The sequence below is a fragment of the Mus caroli genome, unplaced genomic scaffold (assembly GCF_978045245.1).
Source record: "Mus caroli unplaced genomic scaffold, Mus_caroli_1 scaffold_12, whole genome shotgun sequence".
Classification (NCBI taxonomy): domain Eukaryota; kingdom Metazoa; phylum Chordata; class Mammalia; order Rodentia; family Muridae; genus Mus; species Mus caroli.
Window position 1 is genome coordinate 45,200,299 of NW_028227267.1, and position 21,750 is coordinate 45,222,048.

The following is a 21,750-nucleotide window of genomic DNA, read 5'->3' on the forward strand; positions in this document are numbered from 1 at the left end:
CTGCCTCTGTCTCAGTCAGTTGCTAGTTGGGCCTCTTGGAAGTCAGCCATGCCAGGCTCCTGTATGTAAGCACACTATAGCATCAGTAATAGTGTCAGGCCTTGGGGCCTCCTCTTGAGATGGAGCCCAAGTTGGGCCAGTCACTGGACCTCTTTTCCCTCAGTCTCTTCACCATTTTTGTCTCTGCAGTTCTTTAGACAGGAACAATTCTTGGTCAGAGCTTTTGACTGTGAGATGGCAACCCCATCCCTCCACTTGATGCCCTGTCTTTCTACAGGAGATGGACTCTACAAGTTCCCTCTCTCTACTATTGGACATTTCATCTAAGGTTCCTCCCACCTCTTTGAGTCCCAAGAGACTCTCAGGTCCCTGATACATTCTAGAGGACCTCCCCCCAACCCTACCCCCCAGGTTGCTGCATACTTCCATTCATTCTGCTGGCTGTGCTGGTTTGTTTTATGTCAACTTGACACAAGCTAAAGTCATTTGAGAGAAGGGAACCTTAAGAAAAGACCTGCATAAGATGTAGCTCTATAAGATCTGACTGAAGGCAAACCTGTAGGGCATTTTCTCAAATAGTAATTGATGGGAGGTCCATGTCCATTGTGTGTGGTACCATCCGAGGCTGATGATCCTCAACTGCATGCAGAGCAGCAACCTTCCATGACCTCTGCAACAGCTCTTGGCTCCTGGGCTCCTGCCCTGCTTGAGTTTCAGACCTGACTTCCTCTAAATAAGAAAGTGTAAGACCAATACATCTTTTCTTTCTCTATGTGCTTTGGTGCTGCTGTTTCATCATAGCAATAGTAACTCTAACCAGGACTCCCTTGATGGCCTCCTAACCTGACCCTGCACACCCAGCTTCCCACTGTGCAAAGTGTGGCACTCACACTTCTTTTAGTTGCTGAGGATTCTTTGTTTCCAAGAAAATATCAGTAGAAACATAATGTTAAAATTAAGCCAGAAGTCCACATGTGAAAACTCTCACTGATAGGTACTTTTTCCTCCCTTAAATTTCTTGGTGTTTGGCTTTGGCCTAGCATCATAGCTAGGCCAGATGTGGAAGTGGTCACCGGGAGGGGAGGTGTTGTGTTTTCAGTCATCCTTTTGTCTCTCTTGGCCCTTTCTTTTTTACACTTACAAATCCCTTGTGTTGTACATGTAGACGAATCAGCATTTGACTCTCTGAAATACCATTGTCATGGTTCCTGGTTGTTACCTGATAGAGGAAGAGGCACAGCATTATTCTAACCATCACCACTTCCAAGGGTCAGAGAGTAGAGCCAGGTGTGTGTGTGTGATGTCAGAATGAACTCTAAACTGAGCATCTAGAAAAACACTGGCCCTAACCTTCCTAACATTTACCGCGTCCAGGCATAGTGCTAAATGTCCTGGAAACTCAAAAAATTGGCAGGTAGATGATGTTACTCTCATTTTAGAGGTGAGGAAACTGGGACTCTGAGCAATGAAGTAACTTGTCTGGGAAAACTTTGGAAGTCTGAAAAAAAAATCTACAGATCTACTAGAGTTTGCATGTGCATCAAAGAAAACAAGATGTGTATGTAATAGGAGTGTGTGTGTGTGTGTGTGTGTGTGTGTGTGTGTGTGTGTGTGTGTGTAGCAGAATATAATCCATGCCAGGAAAAATACACTCAAGAAGGAGGCTGTGTGATGTTACATGCCTGTGACATCAACATTCTAGAAAGTGGGACAGGAGGGCCTGGAGTTAGAGGACAGTCTGGGCTATGTAATTTGACTATGTCACAAAAGTGGGGAGATAAAAGGGGGGATGAGCGAAAAAATGAAGGTGAAGGCTGTATAGCAGGATCAACCATGGTGGTAGCTACTCCTGGAAGCTGTAATTTGCCGATTTGTAATTTTTTTTCTGTATTGTTAAAATCTCTGCCCTGTCTGTCCTGTTCCTTAACCTCATTCTTCATTTCCCCCTCACGTTGGAGCTAGATTCTCACAAGGTAGCTCAGGCTTCAGATTCAGACTCTCTAGTGTTGGGATTACAGGTATGTCAGTTTCCTTATGATTCTTATTAGTGTTTAGACATTGCTTCAAATGCTCTTTATGCTGACTCTGTAGGCATATCTAACTTGCGTTTTGGGAGATATGTCCTGCTCCTAGTTAGGTTTTTCTGATACCAGAGGCCCTTCTCAAAAATAAGACCTAAATTCTAAACTAGTATCTAGAGTCTAGGGCAAGTAAATTTGTAAGGGAGATCTATTATATTTTATCTCTTTCTCTGTAAATAGGGCAGCTCCCTGTGTGCCAAACTTGCTGAGGAATATCTATTTGGAGTTTAGAAGGCAAGAAGCAAAACTGCCCAATGCAAACTGTTGATCTACTCGTGGTGGCTAGTTTCCATTTTCCCCTCTAGATCTAGCATTCTGTGCTTCATCGGTGCACAGCCTGGGTCCTCTTCGGTTGTAGACTACAACTAGGTTTGCCTGGTGGAAGGGAGGGGCAGAAGAACTCCTTCTCACCCTGTGGCTTGGCAGTGGCTGTTTCCCCTTTCTGAGTCATGACTCCTATTGGATGGCATCTTCTACATCTTTCATTGAGTTCCAGTAACTGCTCCTCCCTTGTTACCCCAGGCGTAGGAGGAGGGACAGCTTTGAAGGCCTCCTCCCCCATCCCCACACTCTCTGTAAATATTCCTTTTATTAAACATTCCTCCTCTACCCCTGAATGTGTCATCATTTCCTACCTGAATCATCACGGCCTTACTTGATTTTGTAAAGTTTCCACATGTGACATACATGGATTGCAGACTCAGATTGCTAAGATTGACCTTCAGTAACACAAATATTGTACAGAAAATAAAACCACAACTCAAAAGAGGAATTTACATCACTGTTTTCAATTCACCTAAGTTAACAGATTTAGAAAGGCGTGTGAAAACAGCGCTGTCTGACACATAGCCTTCGGCTCTATGGAAATTGGATTTGTAGCTTTTGTGAGATGCTAAAATAATACTCCTTCCCATAGTCTTTCATGTGGCTGAATGGCTTTTGTTTTGCTTTGTTTTGTTGGTTTTTGAGACAGGGTCTCACTATGTAGCCCTGGTTGGCCTAGAACTTGATATGTAGACCCAGCTGGCTTTAAATCAAGCATTCCTCTACCTCTGCCTCTTGAGTGCTGGGATTTAAGGTATGTGTCACCAGACCCACTGATAAATGCTTTTTAGGCCTATCATAATGCCGCTGAGTGATTAGCTGTATGTCACAAGTGCACTCAAAGAGGACATACAAGGGAAAGGAAGGAACTTGGCTAATCCCTCCAAATGAGAAGCACCAGGCTCATGACCCTTCAAGAAGAAATGTTCATTTGCACAGGGCAATGTATCTCAGTGAGTGGCCCAAGTGGGAGCCCTGCCCGAGACTAGAAAACCATTAGATTTGGCTTAGCTAAGTGAAATAAACAATCTTGTCCCAAGCGAGAGCTAATTGTTCTCCTCTGCCTTTCAAAGTTAAGTTATCAAATTCTAAGCCAGAGTGTGTTGTTTTTCTTAGTCCAAGTCCAAATCAGAGCTGTCTTGACTCTAACATAAGGTCAATCTCTCTGAAAGTGCACTGACATTAGGAGGAGAATGTCGACATTTACCAAGTGATGCTGAGCACAGGGTGGGATGGATTGGCCTCCTATGCCAGCTTGGGTGGTTTGGAGATGGACATTTATAGAGCATGGGGCAGGCTGTAGGTTGTTTGGGTTCTATGGTTTGAGGATGGTAGTTTCTAGAGCATGGGGCTGTACAGTGGTTGTCTTGCTTATAAAGTTCTTGACATTCAGGTCTTCTATGGACTTGACAGCAAACTTGGTTCTCTATCAGATCTCTAGAGAGCCAAGGCTCCAACTTAACAGCAGCACTTTCCAAATCTTTCGTGGAAAGGTGAGTGGGGTTTCACTGAATCATCTAGAAATGGCCTAGTACAGAACAGACAACTGGGTTCCATTCCAGGACATGCTAACTTAGGGCTGGCATTCTCAGGTGAATATTCACTTGCCGGTTCTCTCCCTTTTCACACCAACAACAGTTGGAAGCAAAGAACACAATCAGATTCTCTTTTTTTCAAATTCAGCCCTGTAACATGTAATGTATAATATGTAATGGCTTTCTATCATCTACCTGGAAAATGCAACTAAAACAAGCTTGGCTGCTAGGACAGGGTCTATAAGGAGGAAATGGTTACATACCTTCCAGGTATTTTGATTTCTAAGTTGCCTTTGAAATGCCACAAACAATAGGCGATTGTTAGAGAGAGAGTTTTGGCATTCAGTTTCTTCTATGTATAAATTGGTGCAAATGAAGCAACAGAATTTAGTTATCAACATACAAGGAACAAAAGCACACAAGAAAGTGGAGTCCTAGAGACTGACTAGTTCTTAAATAATGGCTTAATAGAATTGAGGAAATGGCTCAGTGGTTACAGCCCTTTTGTGAAAACTTGAGGATTAGAGTTTGGATATTTAGAATCCACATAATCGCTGGGTAGGCAGAGTGAGAGAGAGGACCTTCAGAGCAAGCTGGCTAGCTAGACTCATCATATTGGTGAGCTGTTCATTTGATTGAAAGATACTATCTAAATGAATGAAGTAGAAGACCCATAAACCTGAGGCCTTCACACACATGCACACACACACACACACACACACATATACACATGCAGGCATGAAAAGTGTATGCCATGATTAGAGTTGGTCATAATAATGGAAATAATTAAAAAGATAAAGCAGCTTCAGTTCTGATATTGTATGCTTCTGAGGGTACTATGTCCATTTAAAAAATTCTCAGGCATTGTTTTCAATGGGTGCAGGGGCACAATGTGGTGGATTGAGAGACTGTAGTTAATATTTTTTTCATTCTGAGATTTTGCAACGACATCTGATAAAAGGAATCAGAATTCCAGGTGCAAAGTAACCAGAAATTTCTGCTTCAGTATCATAACACGGGCCTCATTATCCCTGAATGTAACTTCTTGGCATGCAACACTGGGTGAAGAGGTGGCATTTATTTATACCTGCCTAGATGTTAGTTAAATTAAACTTTGTCTGCTATGCTTAAATTTATACAAACACGAACCACTTATTTATGTATTCTTGTAAAAGTAAGAGCTGCTTTGACTCCCATAATTTGTATCAGGGATATTTAGTTACACAGAGTCTTTCTAAATGATAACTAACTATAAAAAAGAGCTCTGGGTAAACAAGAAGCATGAGAAACAACTAGATTTAAAACGTTAACAGCCATCCTACAATTCTATCTGCCCTCAAATACGATGGTTATATTATTCTAATGACCATGTCAGAAGACTGAAAACTGATAGCAAAACTCTCTTTCAATATCAAGAACTCCACTGGATATCTTAAAAATTTTAATTTATAACAACTGTACATTTTAAAAAGTTGCCAAAAAATTATTTGATTTTTTTTTAACTTTTATTTTACCGAAAAGATGCCATGTCTACATTAACTGCAAACTGTCCTTGGGGAGTGAATTCATTGAAGACTTCTACTTTTTTGTTTTATAATTTAGCTTGTAACATTTCAGATGTGTTTACACTATAACTGACTAAATGTACACGCTCACTGAAATACTTTAATGCTGAGTTTACACCATGCCAAACGTTTGGAAATATAAGATATGACTCACAGTTACATGATTTCTTCTGTTGTATGAATCAAAATATGTTCCCTCAATAAAAATACAGGCAAAAGAGTTTGACGTGGTACAATCAAACATCTTGTAGTGTATGTGTATGTTAGCTATGTCTAGTACCAACACTAGAAGGATTCTAGAGAACCTGAAAAATAGACTTGAATTTTCAGAGTTTGATCCTAAAATCTGATTTCAGATACAACTGTGAAAACTCTTCCTCTATAAAAAAACCTGAAGAACACTAAAATTGATTTTTTTAATTAATCCTTTGTGAGACACAAATTTCTGAAGTTTTCTTCAGTAGCCTTCTCACAATAGACAAGACAGAATAAATAATCTGACAACAAGACAGAGCTCCTAAAGGATTAACTGGCATTAACCAAATCAGTGCATCCTTTTAAGGGTGGCACAGTAGTTACCAGAGAGGACTCCCACATGAACACGCACAGTAAAAGGGGCATTCAACTTCATGGTCCAAATAAAGAGTCCATTAAGCAATCACGAGACAGCAACTTGTCTGCTCTGGTTGCTTCATCGCTTCCATGAGTTGACTTCCTAGAGAATGAGTTTCATTTGGTCTGACTGCGTTTATAACAGCAGTGACATAAAAATTAAAACAGTAACCATGTAGCATTTTAAAACGAATTACAAAACCACATGCTTTGTCACTCAACAGGAAAGCTTAAATCAACTGGGTCTTAGACGCAGCCAATTGTCCTTCAAAGGTCACATAATGTGAACTATATATCCTCTGACACTTTCCACAAAGGGCTCTGTCATCACATCTGCAGCCCAAACTACCTCATAAAGTCTGTTTCATCTGCTTCTCAGGGCAAGGTTATTCTGTTTCTATTCCAGCCCTTTACATTTCTCCAATGAGGCTATTTAAAGACTTCTTCAGAGGTTCCCTCGTGAAGCGCATCCTCACAACTGTCCACAAAGGTCAGTCTGTTTACTGGCACTGGACTGGGTAGAACAGGAAGTTTGCTGAGCTTCTTGTGTTCTCAGTGAAGTCCGACAACAGAGGACTGAGCGCATTAATCTCAGGACCGGTGGCCTAAGTATGGCGAAGACCCAAGGATCAATTATAGAGTTAACTGATAAAAACCGAAGAGCTCGGAGGTCCCACTTTTCTTTTAGGGAAGAGGTTTCATCCATATAGGCAAAGATCTGAAAGAAGCAGAGAGGAAAACGATGTTAGGTCTACACTGTGAACAAGCCAACTTAGATACTCTGTGGTTTCTTGAGATTAAGCCTTGTTTTGTGCGGTAGTGGCAATGAAAGGGTGGGTGGCAAGAAAGCCTCTACACAAATCCTCATCCTTTTCCCATGAACTTTAAGAAAGCATGTCTTCTAAGGTTGCTATTAATGAACACCTCAGAAAACTTTCAGTCTTGTCACTGGGAATGGAGGGAGATGGCATCTAGAATAGAATCTGCTTTCCCTCAGATGGTCTCATTATATAATCTAAACTGTCTCCAAACACACGATCTGCCTATAACCTCCTACCCCCCAAATAGGACTACAGGTGTGAGCCACCATGCCTTGACAAATAGAGTATTTTAATAATACCAGCAGTGATAGTATTAGTAGCTACTGTTTACCTGATATGTGTGTTGTGAAATGCACCAGGTCCTAATGAGAAGTGTAACAGATGAGGAAGTAAGTTCTGGGAATGTTAAGAACATTTTACATTCCCAAATACCTGACCTGACGGTTCTACAAGAGAGCAACAGAGCACGTTAGTTGGAGGACTGGCTCTGAGTATCACAGCGTTGGGGCTTGAATTTAACTCTGTGTGTAACTTTGGTATCATGGACAAGAAACTTGTGAGTGTGTAAAAGAAGGTGATATCACATCTACTTCAGATGCTCATCGTAAGCAACATGTTAGTTGCTTCAACAGTGCGCATGTAATCAGTGCTCTACAAAGTAAGTGAGTTATGACCTCATTTCACCAGTGAGAACACAGGGGCAGCAAAGACTCAGGGAACTTGCCATGGACCTAAGGCTGTTTTGTGGCCTAGTAAGAGTACAAGTTCATGACTTCTAATGCTAGTACAACATTCACTTGGTGTTACATCCAGGTCAGAATGACAGTACGGCCTTTCAGAATGGTGTCCTAAACTCTGAGAAGTGAATATAAATCCTTATATGTAGATCAGGATTTTCAAACTGGTATTGGTACTCTCATCTGACTCAATGCAGCGATTTGGTCAGGGAACAGTACATACTTGGTAGCCATGATTCTTCATTCCAGCCTACAGAAAGGAGTCCAAATGTGGATCACACCTCATCATTTTACTAACACACTTATTCTTAATGCTCCAGGGACCTTCTGGCCTCGTCTGTGACTTAGGGAAACCATCCACTTCTTCCCCAACACTCTTTTCCCAAAATAATCTCTTCCCTTTACCCTGGTACTCCCTCCACAGCATCTGGGAACTGGATGTGCTAAACAAATTCTAGGGAGAGAGAAAGGCAGTCATCTTTGGGTTGCTTATGTTAAGACAATAGCAGAAAGGTTTGGCAGCCAGAGGTGTTTATGCCAGAGAATCTTGGCATAATGAGTGGAGAAAAGAGTTGGCAGATGAGTAAGGAAAAAGAAGAATTGACTGTGGGCTTTCCAGAGCTCAGAGAAGGGTTAGGTGGGGCTGTGTAATGCAATGCAATGTAATGCAGTCTTCTAGTCTGTCACATTACTATGGATGCAAAGTGTTCAGTATGATGTGTTCAGGAGGGGAGTTTTGAGGGAATCATTCAGTAATAGTGTGTATAATTCTGATAGATTAAAATACACACCCACACACTGTATGCACAGATAATAACACTCCATTGTAGAAAAACCCATAGCTGTCTCCGATCTTCTTTATCAGGGGAGACAGTAATGGTGAGTTGACCATGCAAGGCAAGCTCCGAGGATGGGGTTCAGCATCCTCAGTCTCCCAGCTCCACCCATGGAGATGAGCCAGGTTTGCAGCACAGGATAACCTACATCATTGTTTCTAATCTTGTAGAGTGTAACAGGATAACGAGATGTGAGAATTGGCTCAGAGATGGAGAAATCTATGCTGTTTCTTTTCACTTTTATCCACTATGGTGGGCAAGTTTTAGAATTGCCTAAAATATGCATTTTAGAGGGTAGCCAATACTTTGTAGGAGATGATTCAATTCTTTTACATTTCAAAGAGAGGCTGACTTCAGACACCTTTAACACTCTAGGCTTTTAATGGGAGCTTTGTCTTCTGCCTCTCCTTCACTTTTAAAAACTTCTTACTGGAGTTTATATGTTTGCTGTTGTGCAGTCTGGATTCAATGTTATTTTAAGTTTTGTTGAAATCCACATAACATAAAAACATACCATTTTAGAACTTTCATTGGGGAACTGAGTCCATTGATATTAAGAGATATTAAGAAATAGTGACTGTTGCTTCCTGTTATTTTTTCTTTTATTTTTATGTTTGTGAGGCTATCTTCTTTTGGGCTTGTTAAAAAAAAAAGATTATTTTCTTCCTTTTTCTAGGCTGTAGTTAAACTCCTTGTGTTGGAGTTTTCCATTTATTATCCCTTGAAGAACTGGGTTTGTGTAAAGATCTTGTGTAAATTTCTTTTTGTCATGGAATATCTTGGTTTCTCCATCTATGGTAATTGAGAGTTTTGCTGGGTATAGTAGCCTGGGCTAGCATTTGTGTTCTCTTAGGGTCTGTATTATATCTGCCCAGGATCTTCTAGCTTTCATAGTCTCTGGTGATAAGTCTGGTGTAATACTGACAGGTCTGCCTTTATATATTATTTGACCTTTTCCCCTTACTGCTTTTAATATTAGTTCTTTATTTAGTGTATTTGGTGTTTTGACTATTAGGTGACAGGAGGAATTTCTTTTCTGGCCAATCTATTTGGAGTTCTGTAGGCTTCTTGTAGATGTTCATGGGCATCTCTTTCTTTAGGATAGGGAAGTTTTCTTCTATAATTTTGTTGAAGATATTTACTGGCCCTTAAAATTGGGAATCTTCATTCTCTTCTATACCTATTATCCTTAGGTTTGGTCTTCTCATTGTGTCCTGAATTTCCTGGATGTTTTGGATTAGGAGCTTTGTACATTTTGCATTTTCTTTGACTGTTGTATCAATGTTCTCTATGGTATCTTCTGCACCTGAGGTTCTCTCTTCTATCTCTTGTATTTTGTTGATTCCTGACCTCTTTTCTAGGTTTTCTATTTCCAGGGCTGTCTTCCTTTGTGATTCTTTTTTATTGGTTCTATTTCCATTTTTAGATCCTGGATGGTTTTGTTCAATTCCTTCACCTGTTTGGTTGTGTTTTCCTGTAATTCTTTAAGGGATTTTTGTGTTTCTTTTTTTAGGGCTTCTACCTGTTTAACCATGTTCTTCAGTATTTCTTTAAGGGAGTTATTTATGTCCTTCTTAAAGTTCTCTATCATAATCTTGAAATGTGATTTTAAATCAGAGTCTTGCTTTTTTTGAGTGTTGGGATATCCAGGACTCGCTATGGTGGGAGAACTGGGTTCTGATGATGCCAAATAGCCTTGGTTTCTGTTGTTTATATTCTTGCCCTTGCCTCTTGCCATCTGATCATCTCTGATGTTAGCTGGTCTTGCTGTCTCTGACTGTGTGGCTTGTCCCTCCTGCAAGCCTGTGTGTCAGTACTCCTGGGAGACCAGTTCTTTCTGGGAGGAATTTGGGTATGGAGAGCTGTGGTATAGGGTCAGCTACAGGGTGCAGACAGAAACCAGAAAGATCCTGTCCCTGGCTGTTCCTTGCCCTGATGGCTCTGGAAGAGTTCCTCTTGGACCAGGAATTTGAACAGAAGTGGCGGTCTTACCTGTGTTCACAGGTGTGTCGGCACTCCTTGGAGACCAGCTCTCTCCTGGCAGTATTTGGGTATGTGGCACAGGATCAGCTCTGGGCACAGAGCCCATTTTAGCACTTTTTTGTTGTTGTTTTTGTTGTGTTTTTGTTGTTGTTGTTGTTGTTTTGTTTTTTGAGACAGGGTTTCTCTGTGTAGCCCTGGCTGTCCTGGAACTCACTTTGTAGACCAGGCTGGCCTCGAACTCAGAAACCCACCTGCCTCTGCCTCCCAAGTGCTGGGATTAAAGGCATGTGCCACCACATCCGGCCCATTTTAGCACTTCCAATGCACAATTTAGTGCCACTAAGTACATTCATTCAATGCTCATGTAAGTATAATTTTTTATATTATGATATTTTATGATATGAATGTTTTTCTTTGCCTTGCTCAGTCTTGAACTTAGTGCCTCACTTGTGCTTGGCATGCATTCTACCACTGAGCTATACTCCCAACTCTATTCTGAGGTTTAGATATCTAAAAGTCTGTGGCTGGGGAGATGCCCCTTCTTGGAATGAGTAATTACTGCAATCAACAAAGGACTCAACAGGGAGTATGTCTTTGCTATAGACATTACTAACCAGTTAGTTCTGAGACCTACCTCATCTACAGAACCCATAACCCATAGTAATGTTCTCCTCCTTCATGGTCCGGGCTCTGTTACCAGTCAACTAAGGACCAACCTGTAGCTGACAACCTGCCACAATTATACAAGTTTGCCAATCATAATCCTTTTATCTTGACATGTCTTTCCTGTAGAAACCCTAATAAAGGCCACAGAACAGACCCTATCATCCCTCTTCTGCATCCTGACAGATATATCGGCCTTGGCTGGATTTCCCATGAGTCTCCTCTTGGAAATGCTCTTGACTGATTTAAACATAAAAAAAAAAGTACCTATCACCATCACCTGCCTCCAAACTGAAAGTGTGAATCTCCATGTAGGTGAACTTACTCCTTCCCTAGAGATCACCCTTGGTTCTTAACAAACAGCTGACATATGGGAGACACAGGAATTACTGAGTGATATATTGGTGATGTTCTAAAGTTCAAATTCAGAGATTGGTGGGAACACATGGGCCTCTGGCATACAGTACCAATATACTTGCTGTGAGAAGGATACCAGGTGCTAGTCTAATGTGTTATGTGAGCTAACTGCTTGAGCCCCAGCCCTACAACAGGTTTTGCAAAGACAACAAAGGTGAGACACATATCCGGTGGCACAGATGGCCATCTTCTGTTTCAGCCATGTCCGAGGCAAGCATCCATGGAAAGTTTCATCTTGGCAGTGTCCAGGGACTGTCATTTAAACTACTTTCCTATATTTTATCTGATATTAAGTGGGTTCAGAATCTTAGCGTGAATGAGCACTTTATTGGGCTCATCTGTGAAATCCCCAGGGGAGACTTAATACATTCAGTTACATTGCTTCTTTGACTTATTCAGTCTTGGCCAAGGCATGGACTTTGAGGGCTTAAAACCTCCCTATGGAATGCAGACTCCTTTTAGAGAGGAGGAAGCCAAGGTTTAAAAGTGTAGTTACTTTGTATATGGAATCAGACTGCTGAGGTACGGCTCCAGTTTCAATGCCAGTCCCTAGACAGTATTCTGATTCCTCCTTAGAAAGGCTTTGATGCAAAAGCTTCATGTGAGATTCACAGGTGACTACATGGACATGATGCATGCAGACACTTTTGTTGAAGGGTTTGATGAAGGCCTGTGGCTCTCACTCTTCTGTTTAGAGATGGAAAACCTGTGACTTTTTTTCTTATCAATACTTCCCGTCAGCTAACTTGCTGGCAGCACTTGATGAGTTCTTCCACCTTCTGAATGATATTGTGGTGTCCTAATTGCAGGCTTTCCACAATTAAATTAAAAAAAAATGGGGGGGGGATGGGACCATGCTTTAAAGAAATATTTTCTTCCTAAACATGTCTATGGTACATGGAAAGTGACCTGATGTCTATGCTACATCATAAGAACAACTGGGGTATCATTATGGCTCCAGAATGATCATGGCCTTGGCACTGTGCATCTGGGAACTGAAATGAAGGCCCAGTGCTAACATCTAGAGCTCTAAGGAAATGATGGTCAGTATGAGCCATTCACTCGGAATCCTCTAATCCTAGTCTGCAGGTGGCTTTTGAAGTGATCTATGTGAGAGGCTAGGAGGGAGTCAGACAGGTCTCTGATAGGTAGACAGACAGGGAAAGGAGTCACAAATAAATAGTAAGTAAGGCTGGCAAACTTCCAGTTTTTTCTTCATAAATGTGACTGAAGACAAAGGCCTAAAGAGTTGTCTTTCCCCACATGCACATTCTGAAGGACCAGCTAGACAAGTTCAAGGCTGGATCTGGACATGTTTACACCACACTTGTGGACAGACCAGCCTCCCTGTCTCTGTCCAAACTAACAAACACTACATTAGGGGAGGAAATTCCTTCACAGACCCTTAAACCCAGCCTCTGGGAGAGGGAGCTCCCCTGTGCTTTGCAGAGGGTCTTTTCTCTGTGTATTGGCTTTCTATGTGTGCTTCCTCACCCCTAATAAAAGCCTTTCTTCACCTGCTGACTCTGCCTGCTGGGTCTGAGACTTTTCCCTGGTTCTCCCTGCTACACTAGAAATTTCCCTTGCCTTCAGCTTCCTGACTGAGAGACAGCAAGCTCAGTCACAGCCTGGGCAGCACCACATGCACCATCCACGGAGCAGAAATCAGCACAGGGAGTCTCAGCCTTCCCTAGGTCCTCTTTCCCCTTTTCAGGCCCTATTCATCACATATGTCCTAATTTCAGAATGCCTAACTCTGGTTTTAATTTATGGAACAATTTTAGGGAGTAAAATGCCGCCAGAAAAGTGCAGCTTAGTGAAGCCCAGTGATGGGAGTTGAGATGCAGTAAACTTAGTTTAGATGCAGTAGACTTAGTTGAGATGCAGTAGACTTAGTTGAGACGCAGTAGACTTCGGTTCCAGATCTGGATGAGGACTGTTGGTCAGAAACTCAAAACAGAGGATAGGAGAGGCCAAGGAAGTAGAACAAGTTGCAGATTAACTGTGCCTCTACCTGGAAAAGGAACTGTTGACTGCATTCCTGAATCATGGTGTTGACTTGTTTCTAAGTTCATACTGTGAGGGGCTATTGATTGGTTTGTTTGTTTGTTTGTTTGTTTGTTTGTTAAGCGGAAGACCTGGTCTGAAACAACAGTGAAGATCCACTTAACTGAAGGTGAACTTATAAAGCTCAAATTCTGTGTTGGGAAACAGATGATGCTTCATGCTTACTGCATATCAAAAACCATCCTATCTGTGTCTTTACTTACAGGCACCATGGGACATTAGCAAATTGGTGAAGTAAAAGATACCAACTGAAATCACGCACACAAAGGAATGTTCTCTTAAAAGGAAATGTGCATTTAAATGCTGCCAACAATGGTCAAATACATCACTAGTGATGTCTCAATGACAAAGGGCATTCCAGTTGTTCACAAGCATTCACTTCTATATCATCACAATCAGTTCCATGTGGGCACCCAGAGATGTGTAAGTTTCTCTTTTATCTCTACCTGAGCTTCTTTTGTTTTTGTTTTTTGAGACAAGAATTCTCTGAGTAACCCAGGATGTCCTGGAACTAGCTCTGCAGAGGGGTTGGCCTTGAACTCATAGGTCCACCTACTTTTGCCTCCTGAGTGCTGGGGTTAGAGGTATGAGCCATCACAGACTGGCTTTTTTGTTTTTTACTCACTACCTAAACTTTTATAGTTCATATCCTTGTGATTTGCTAATTTCATACTAGACTTTCACCATCCATTTACATGACATTTTACACAAGAAACAGCAGGAACGAACAGGAAACTCCGGGACTGTTTACTTCAACGTTTTCTATAGTGTAAAGATTGAATTTCCACTAATCAGATTTACTTAGAAATTCTAACCATGGAGAATTTGTGAAGATGAAGATATTTTTAGAATGAGCCAATGGTAGGCTCTTGAAATTTCAGAACTGAATAAAAGGCATAAGCACTTTATCCTAATGGCATGTGGAGAACAGTTTAGAATGATCAGAAACTAACCACAGTTAGCCAAGGGCTGAGAAAGTGAGTGAATGTGGGTGGGATGGAGACACAAGCAGGATCTGAGACAAGGCTGGAGGGCTTATTGTTTCCCACATTCTGTTCCTTTTCTGGAAAAAAAAGGAGTTTCTATTTATCACTGTGAAATGATGACAATAGCTGATTGACATGAGAAATTAATTTATATGCTGCTCATTTAGTGAATAAACAGTTTGGTCTATGTTGTTGGTCTCATGCGTGATTTCATACTGGGCAGTCAAAGTAATGTCATTTCCTAAACACCACATGCTTTTCTAATCACTAAAGAAATATTTTATGGGCATCACATAAAGGTTTTATGTGAGGGGCAATCCGATTGTATCTTGATATAAGCTAGCATTTACTAGAGCAATCTCCTAAAATCTCAGTCCCAGGGTTACATGTCGCAAGACTGAGGGAAAATGGAACATGATTGAAATAACACGGAGAAAAAAAGTCCCTACTGATTTATTTTTAAAACTAGTAAGTTGGTATAAAGAGACAAGGTGGTCCAAATATTTACAATACTGCTAAAATTCTCTTGTGAGAGCATGGTCGGGTCTCCTCCCGTGTTTCCCCTGAAAGGCGGAATTTCTTCTGGTCATCATTGCTACTAATACATAGTGACCTCGGGGCTTCTGACTTCCCACCCTAGCTCTGCGGCTCCCTCACTGTAGGCCCGGGAGGAAGTTACTTGATTCGTCTGCATTATGGGAATCATATTAAATGTCTTGGAGGTCATGGAGAAAATAATGAATTGAGGTAAAAGTAAACACCCAGACTCCGAGTCTTTCGGGGTCACAGTAATGCTACATGCATGAGGCTGGACTTGACTTTTCGTTAGGGTACTGGGAAATTTTTTTCTTTTCATTTTAAGAGTTTTAGTTTCTGAATTTGGGAGGTCCTAGACTGACATCCTAGAAGGAAGAAGCAATTCTACTCCGTTCGTAACCTGGAAGGGGGAATGCCACTAGTTGTTCTCTACCAATTCTCGATTTCCTAAGTCCCAGCTTCCAGCTTTTGCCAGAGAGCTGCAGAATTGACCAGGGTTCCACCAGCTGTGGCTGTGAAGGTTTCTCCTTGCTGTCCAGAGGTCTGACTCACTTTCAGGAACTCAGAAAACAGTTCTTGCTATTCTGAGTAAAAAACGGGAGGAAAATGATGGTTTGCTGCTATGTTTGAGAATATGAGAAAGATAATTAGGGAGAATATCTGAGCAAATATTTTACATGAATAACTTTTGTTTTATTATTGATACTATTCCGGTAGATTGAATTAAACAAATATGTAATTAAAATAAACGTTTTTGGTTTCATTTTTAGCACGTATAGCTTCAACATGTGTATCTCATATTTGTGGTGTTCGTTGATTGCTTATTGATGGTGCTAAAAAAATCAAGTGCCTGAGTGCATTTGTGAGCCTCACCCTCCTTTTGTGCAAAGGGTTCCTACTCAAGTGGGAGATCTGCATTGGTCATATTTTAGTGTGGCCCAAGTAGGGTCAAAGAACTTGGGAGGTCAAAGAACATGGCTAATGTGTGAACATTAGCCATGAGTTTTGAACTGTCATATCATCCCTGAAGTAATACAGCAGAATAGCCCAGTATTTCCTAAAGCTTAACACGGTATGGGGTGGAAAGATAACATACTATCAAAATAAAAGTTGTCCATGGGCAAAGTTGATTTTATTTATTTATTTATTTTCAGGAGAGATGATGTGAGGCTTCAGTTTGATACTGCGCCTCCTGGATTATCTGTAGTTTGTGTAGCTGTGATGTTGTGGTGATCCCCAAGGCAAGGCAGGGTATTGGCCTTCTGCTATACTCATAGTGGGGTTCTCTCTGCTCATTGGGAATCTCTGCCATGGGCTTGGCAGAAGCAAACCTAGAGCACGGCTTGCTGATGGTGTCCATTCTAAGGGATGGTTTGGTGTAAAATCCATTTAAAACTTTCTCGGTGTGCCCCTCCCCCTACCAACCACAAAAAGAAACTGAACAAGAGCAGAACTTCAAAGCAAGCTTGACTTCCTCATCCTTTCTAAGAGAATTTTGGTGTGAAGTCCTTTCTTTTGGCAATTCTGGGGTCATGTCTGGACTGATATTAAAAGGGAGAGGATAATAAGAAAACCCACAAAATCAACAAACCTGGATTTACTGGGGCTTAGAGCCACTGAATGGACAACCAGGAGCTGGCATGGAACTGACATAAGTCTTATGCATGTATGTTGTATAGCTTGTGTAGCTTGGTTTTCTTGTGGGACTCCTAAAAGTGGGAGTAAGGGCTGTCTCTGAATCTGCCTGCTTTTGGGACCCCCTCTCCTACTGGGTTGCCTCATCTGGCCTTAATACAAGGGGTATTACTTACTGCAACTTGATATGTATTCTGTATCGTTGATATCCATAGGGGAGGCCTGTCCTTTTCTGAAGAGAAACAGAGGAGGGATGGTTGGGAGGAAGGGGTAGAAGGGAGGTGGCAGAAGGATCTGGGAGCAGAGGAGGGAGGGGAAACTACAGTAGCGATGTAAGGAGGGGAGTATATATGGCAATGATTGATCCTTCACGATTAAAGGCAACACTCTACAAGAGCACAGGAGAGCTGCTGAAAGTCACAGCTTTTATTTTTTACAATATAGTTTACCAAGTTTTCCAGTTGAAGAGGAGCCATTTTTCTGTCCACTAGCTTCTTTTCAGTGGATTAGGAATGGAGAAACAATCCTTTGTATAAGTGTTTGGGCCAGCACGGAGCCCATTCTCAGGCTACATAAGTAGCTCCTGGTACTTTTATACATTTACTTACAAATAACAGATCAAGTTCTTAGAGCAGACATCCTAATTCCAAGCAGTCTAAGACAGACACATTGAAGAATGGTTGGAGTCTTGTTTAGTGAGACTAGAAGTGCTTTCTTTTAGAGATAATGGTCAGCATCCTAGCCACACCTCCAAAAGCTAATGTGGCCCCAAACATAAAACACTCCACCCATCAAACACAAAAGCACAGGAGCCACGTTCTGGTTAAATCACAACATTCCCCAACACAAACTCTCCTTCTGGAGTAGCTATGGAGATGCCAGCTTCCACAGTCCAATTCGTTATTTAAGAGGGCAGTGTGACCAGCTCCATTGCATTGCCCACTAAGTATAACTTGCCAGTTCAGACCATCTGCTGTGGCAGAGGAGGGAAGAGAGGGACAAGTGTGAGGGCAATGGGGAGCAGCGCACAGCTGAGAAGGGCAGTCCCTCGGTGACAGGGTTCTGATCTGCACCCCTTTCCCCTTGAGGAAGAATAGATGGCACCAATCAGAAACATCCATGAGAAACAGAGAAGAGCTATTTCTTCAGCTTCTACAAGTCAGATCTCTGACTAGACACTGTCCATGCCATCCTTTCCCACCCCACCCCCCCTTCTATAGCTCTTCATGAGGGACCAGAAGGCTCCAACTTTGGCTGTGCATCCACATTAGGCTTTAGCAGCTCAGCATTTATTTCAGAACTCACTATCAATGCTGCCTCTAACTGGGCAACACCCATGTTTCTATCCTGGCCCTGCCTCAGTTCCCCAGGCAACCTTTTCCCTCATCCCTGAGATGTTCCAGCTGTTACTGCATTTATCTATGTGCTCACAAAGTGCACAGCTACAGAATAAGGAGCATCTATGTGTGCTCCTGATAGTGACATCAAGAGACTATTTTGTAACTTAATGTTCCTAAAGTCAAATGAAAGAGGCTGTAACCTTCTACACCAAGGGCCATCTGAATGCTGTGGGTTGACAACTACATTTTGCTCAGGAGAAATGAAAGCACCAAGAGAAGGAGCCTCAAGCAAAGTGGGCCCCAGTGATCAGATTATAACATTGACAGCATCCTATCTTGGAAGGGACTCCCTCCTCTTCAGTTACCAACCCAGGGAAGGGACCAAGCAGGTTCTTAGAAGAAGTGCTAAGTAGCAACAGTCATATGCAAAGACAGGAGGAGGAAGGAAGGAAGTGGGTAAGGTGAAAAAGAAAGGGGAAGGCAATTGACCTTTGTCAATTAGGACGTTTCCCATCCAGGCTGTGCCTGAAGGTGGAAAGGGTGGGGTGAGAGGAGTTTGAGCAGGCTGCGCGGGCTGCTTGCTGGGCTGTGGAAACAAAAGTGACTTACTGTGAAAGGCAAGGAGCATATGGCGAAGGTGATGGTCATAATGGCCAGGAGAATGAGGTGGTCTGTCTCCTCTGCCATCGAAGTCCTCTCTCCTCTCCTGCGAGATCCAGGGCCTCTTAGGCTACTTCCAGACAATCCGCAGCGGCTTCTTCTGCTCCGACGGTGCATGCGAATGAGGTTGAGGATAACGCTGATGTTGCAGGCGAGCACAGCCACGATAAGCAGCAGGAGCATCGTGGCGTACAGCTGAAGGTATGCAGTCCTCCCGTGCTGGATAAAGCACCATGTCCCAGGACAGTACTGGACGTACTCCCCGTAGTTGAGCAGCGGCAGGGAACAGAAGAGCAAGGAGACCCCATAGATGACAGGCAGCACCGCCAGACCCCCGCGGCGCGATAAGTGGCGCCTGTAGAAGTAAGGGTACCCGATGGAGAGGTAGCGTTCCAGGGCCATAGCGAAGAGCATGAGCATCGTGGCCAGACTAAAGAAGGTCATAGTGAAAGCGAAATAGGTACACGCGCGACTTTCGGGAGCCAGGGCCACCAGGGTCTGGTTTCTTGAATATGAAGCCAGCACCACCGGGCTGATGAGGCAGGTCCCCAGCAGGTCAGTGAGCACCAATTCCGTTACCAGCACGTGAAACAAGGAGATAGAGGTCCTGCTGCCGGCGCTACACCCGGTGTCCCCACGCCAGCGGCGCGCCAACAGTGCCAGTGCGATGAGATTCCCCAGAACCCCGGCCGAGAACATCACCGAGCTGATGGCTGGGCTTTCCCCCGAAAGGAGCCACTGACGACTCTTGCAGTCCTCCATTAGCTTGGAGTCATTAAGAAAATTGTCCATGGTGGAGGGTGTGGAGAGATGGTATCTCTTCCAGGCAGGTACCAGACAGTCGGAGGGTCTGATGGCCCCAGGGCTCCAAGACAGAGCAGGGAAAAGGGGAGGGACCGAAATCCAGAGCTCCCTTCCGGCCCCCAACTCGCACCAAGGACAGACTTGTTTGGGTCTCCTGCCTGTGCGCACAGTGGCCTCTTCCCTACAATATCCGGTCGCTCTCGATGCTTCTGTGCCTCACCTGCCCTAGCAAGGGGTGCTTGCCAGAGCAGCTGCTCCCTCCAGCGCCTTCAGGGGGCAAGTCCAGTAGTGGAATCCAGGAAAGCAATTTAGATTGCTTGCGAGCTGCTGCCGAGGGGCCAGGCAGGGCAGACACACACTGACAGAGGGACCTGGGGGCGTTCCCAGCGCTCACCCTGAGCTGGCCCATAAGGTCTTCCTTCCTATGGGTTGGAAGTTGCAGTGCCTCTGACTTCAGCTCTGAAGCCTTTAGCCCTAGCAGAAGGCTGGGAACCAGTTTAATAAGACTGGGGTAACAGGAACTCACCAAACTGAGGTTAAGAGAGTCCAGCCCTGTGAGGTGTGGAGGAGGCACAAAAACATCAAGACAACTTGAAGTAAGAATATGAGAGAGGTTGTTGTTTTCCTTTAAAACAAAACAAAACAAAACAAAACACAAAGCATCCAGAAAGATGCCCAACAAAGGTGGGACAAAAACTGGAAGGAACTGAAAAGCAAACTTATCCATCCAAGAAATGGAACCGTGCACACCACAGAGTGGCCTTTGCCTTCCTATAACAACGACTTGCTTAAGCAATCCTAACAAAACAAAACAGGAACTGTTCTTGCAATCCTCTAGAGTCATATTTGTGGCCCCAGATGGAAAACAAATGGCACTTAAGTGTTCTCTACTGAGGCTCAATCTTGAAGAATCTGTTAATAGATTGTTCACATTCGTCTTTCCACAGTCAGTTAACCATGAAGGCCCATTCGAAGGATTTATTCCGGGAGTGTTTTGGTAATTGGCCAGTTTCACAATGAAGCTGGCATAAATAGTTGTTTATCATCTGTTGCCATAGTTACAGAGTAGTTTAAAATGCAGCAGTGTTTCTGGTTTTCTCAGTCCAGCCTGACAGACAATGTAGGCAAGGGTATACTACTAGAAAAAGTGTATTTCATGCAGGAAAAGAGAGTGTGCTGAGAAAGAAAGGTTTGCCCAGGAGTCAGGTAAAAAGAAAAAGCAACGGAAAGATTATTTATGGAATACACCTTGCTTCTCATAACTTAGCTCACCATGCTTCTGGCCTGGGGACTGGAGGGGTTTTCTAGCAAAATACGGGGGAAGCAGAATCCATTTGGGAGGCCTACGGGCTCATTTCCCACAGCAGAAGCTATCCACTCCATTGCTAAGCTTTGTAGGGCATGGATGCAGTGGGTGTCAAACTCCTCTAGTTTTCTTTCAGTCTATAAACTGCAGGCCAGTAGCATCCTCCACACAGCCACTCAAAGTGGACTCTCCCATGTCCATCTTGTGCCATCTCCTCCCACGTGGTTGGGGAATGAGCAGAACAGCCAGGACTCTGATGCTGTTTCCACTGTGTTTACTTTCCAAAGGCTTTTATTCCCTTTCTGTTTTCGTGGTCACCGTATAACAAAAGCCCCTTGTGGCACTAATTCTATATAATTGTCTCTACCTTTTCACTACATGAGTGACATGACTCTGCTGACTTTAATGGATACCAGAGAAAATTCGAGATCTCATCCCTATACCCTCTGCCTTTTTCTGCTAGTCTCTACCCCAACTTTGTAGCACACTGTGAGAAGATTCTCACAGAGGTGTGTGGACAATCTAGTTTCTGATTACTAAGCTCTGTCCATATCCCTTCCTCAACCACCCCTTAGACCCTAGGGTATGCACTCCCTGCATGTGAGACAGCCTTGGGGATCCTGGGGGAAGAAGCCACTATGAAGCCCCAGACATGGGTTTAAGCAAGGAATTCCCTGCTGCAGGGAAGTTTGTCTACAGGACAGGTGGCTTTGGGGCTCCATGAGTGATCCCTACTTAAAGGTGGATTTGTCACAAGAAAAAGACCAGAGCTAGTTGTATAATTCTTAGGAGTTCATATCTTAGTAATCACTCTTCTGGGCTGCGTGATTTCAGTTGCAAC

At 43.1% G+C, this 21,750-nt stretch overlaps 1 protein-coding gene across 1 annotated transcript; it reads right to left on the bottom strand.

The window, feature by feature from the left end:
- Positions 1 to 5,888: 5,888 nt before the first annotated feature.
- On the bottom strand, positions 5,889 to 19,896 carry Ptger2 (prostaglandin E receptor 2). The gene is made up of 2 exons (XM_021182596.2): positions 18,749 to 19,896; positions 5,889 to 6,835 (listed from the first exon to the last, which is right to left on the bottom strand). The coding sequence occupies exons 1-2, from the start codon at positions 19,589 to 19,591 to the stop codon at positions 6,590 to 6,592; spliced, it is 1,089 nt and encodes a 362-aa protein (XP_021038255.1). The 5' UTR covers positions 19,592 to 19,896; the 3' UTR covers positions 5,889 to 6,589.
- Between the last annotated feature and the right edge of the window lie 1,854 nt (positions 19,897 to 21,750).

Coding starts and splice junctions, on each gene's coding strand:
- Ptger2 (XM_021182596.2), bottom strand. CDS start 19,591: ATGGACAATTTTCTTAATGACTCCAAGCTAATGGAGGACTGCAAGAGT. Junction 6,836..18,748: donor TATGCTCCTTGCCTTTCACA/GTAAGTCACTTT, acceptor TGCTTCTTTCAG/ATCTTTGCCTATATGGATGA.